We start from the raw sequence: 2,210 nt of genomic DNA, 5'->3' as shown, positions 1-2,210 counted from the left end.
TCACTCTGAGATACCACGTCCCGTCAGCACTGGGCAGGACTGTCCCCTTGCTGAGCGCCCGGCTGCTCCTGCTGCCCCCGCATCCACCTCACCCACACAGGCTCTGGGTAGAATCCTGAGACGTGGCACACCAGCAGCAGACGGCCAGGGCCAGGAGGGGGGCCACTGGACAGCCAGGCCTCGGGCTTCACTGTATCCAACAAGGGAGTGGGGCCTCTGCATTAGAGGCTCCGGCCCTGTGGCTGACTCAGGCAGCCCACAGTCCCACCGCAGGAAACGAAGGCTTCCGTCACTTCATCCATTTGTGCTAGCGTTTCCCTGACCCAGTCTCCTGTAAACGCCCCTGCCTACACTCCTAGAGCGCCCTGTGCTCAGCTGTAACATATCCAAGTTTCACACACTACTTTACTGCTTGTCTTCCCATCCTGCCCCTCAAGCAAAGATCCTGTTTGACCCCAGTGCTTATTTAACTGAACTCACAAACCCAAAGGTTGCTCAGTGAATACTATGGAATGAATAATGCCCTCAGGCCTTAGCCATCCCCTCCTGAGCCTTTCTCTTCCAAGGCACAAAGGAATGGAAACCCTAGAATGGGAAACCCAGATGGAGCCCCACAGAGGAGGGATGGGGGGCGGAGGGGGGAGACAGGCAGGCTGACCTTGCTTCTCCAGATCCTGCTGTCCTGCTTCAAGGAGGCCCGTCACTAATTGGGGGCAAATGTCATTGAGGAGCCACTCTAATGTGTCCTTGACGTATTGGTCCTTGTTGAGCTCCTTGCTGACCACCTCGGCCCCATGTGGGGCATCGGGGGCTGGCACCCAAGAAGTTCCCTGGAAACTCAATATATCGCTTCCTTGAAATGCTGAGTGGAAGAAGCTTTTTAGGGGGCTTCCAGGGTGCACCTCACACCCAGCGGACACCTGGACCACAAAGGGATCTGAGGAGAGGAACAGATGGAGATCAAATGGTTTAACGGTGGGAACAACCGAAAAAGACATGGATGTGTGGGCTATAACACCCAAAGCTCCGGGAAATGAGAGGGGGTGACCCAGGGCAGGAGGAACCAGGAATATTTTGGGGAGTCAGTGGCTGGGACCTTCCTGGCAGGAGTGGAAATGAGAACATCCCAGCAGGTGAGGCCAGAGTCTCCCAGCTGGGCCTCTGCCTCCGCTGTCTCCCCGCGGACAGCTGCCCGGGGACCCATCCCTCAGCTCACAGTCCAAGTGCAGCATTTTGGCGAATTCCCGGATCTCCCTGGTGAAGCTGCTCCGGTACACCCAGAACACTTGCTGCAGCTGCTCCCACTGATGGTCGCTTAACTTGCCCTGGGACCAGGGCCTCAGGAAGTGGATGTCCGAGCCATTGCCCCAAGAGTGGGTCTGCAGCGCCCCCAGCCAGAAAGAGCCGTCGGTGCGCGTCCAGCTGCTGTTGGCAAAGGGCGAGATATGGAGGACGCGGAGGCCGGTGCTGCTCAGAGGCTCGGCCGGAAAGTGGCGATGGGATGGGCCCGGAGGGCGCAGAGCTTAAGGAGAAGGAAGAAAACAAACAAAACTGATGGCCTTGGGCAGGAGGGGTGGTGTCGTCCAGCTCCCCAGCACCCCGCACCCCTGGAGCCGGGAGCCGGGTGCCGAGGCCCGGAGCCCCAAGTTCTGGGCCCTAGTCACCCGTGAGCTCGCGGCTTAGTTTTCCGAGATGCAGGCGCCTCTGTCCGCCCCCTTCATGCGTCGCCCCGGTTCCCAGCCCAGCTCCCTCTCGCTGTCTCCCAGACCCATGCCCAGGCGTCCTTGCTCCACTCACCGTCAGGACTTGCCCACATCTGGGGGAGACCCCAGAGCAGCAGAACCGGCCAGCACTCCATGTCGCAGGGCTCCCAGCTCTGGCTCAGACCTCGGGCCCCTCCCCCTCCCCCGCCCCCGCCCCGCCGCCCGCCACCCCTGCGCTGAGCCCTGGGGCGGAGCACTTTGACGTGGTGGGTGGCGGGCTGTTTCCACGCCCCGACAGACAGGACAGGACTCCCACCCTGGCTGGGTCTGCTTCCAGCCCAGTCTAGGCGCCCCTTTCTTTACCTGCCAGACGTTCTGCTCACATTAGCTGCTGAGCTGCAAAGAGCTGTCCTTGGGCTCAAGGAGTCCTGAAATGTATGGAGTGCGAGCGACAGAATGACCAGACTCCAGACTGACTACAGTTTAGAGAGCCTTCATTGACTGACC

General features: G+C 60.3%; 2 protein-coding genes across 2 annotated transcripts in view; both read right to left on the bottom strand.

The window, feature by feature from the left end:
- The window catches only part of LOC102422270 (antigen-presenting glycoprotein CD1d-like), a 3,139-nt gene extending 1,252 nt beyond the window's left edge, over positions 1-1,887 (bottom strand). The window contains 5 exon segments of the mRNA XM_023748360.1: positions 5-40; positions 42-190; positions 659-937; positions 1,217-1,522; positions 1,798-1,887. Of these exon segments, the coding sequence (XP_023604128.1) occupies positions 5-40; positions 42-190; positions 659-937; positions 1,217-1,522; positions 1,798-1,858 (831 nt within the window). The 5' untranslated portion in view covers positions 1,859-1,887.
- The window catches only part of LOC102421974 (antigen-presenting glycoprotein CD1d-like), a 47,079-nt gene that overhangs the window by 3,380 nt on the left and 41,489 nt on the right, over positions 1-2,210 (bottom strand). The gene's annotated exons all lie outside the window — the stretch shown is intronic.

The sequence above is a fragment of the Myotis lucifugus genome, unplaced genomic scaffold, assembly GCF_000147115.1.
Source record: "Myotis lucifugus unplaced genomic scaffold, Myoluc2.0 scaffold_1309, whole genome shotgun sequence".
NCBI classification, from domain to species: domain Eukaryota; kingdom Metazoa; phylum Chordata; class Mammalia; order Chiroptera; family Vespertilionidae; genus Myotis; species Myotis lucifugus.
The sequence above is the reverse complement of the archived record's forward strand: the minus strand, read 5'-3'. Positions and strand labels throughout refer to the sequence as shown.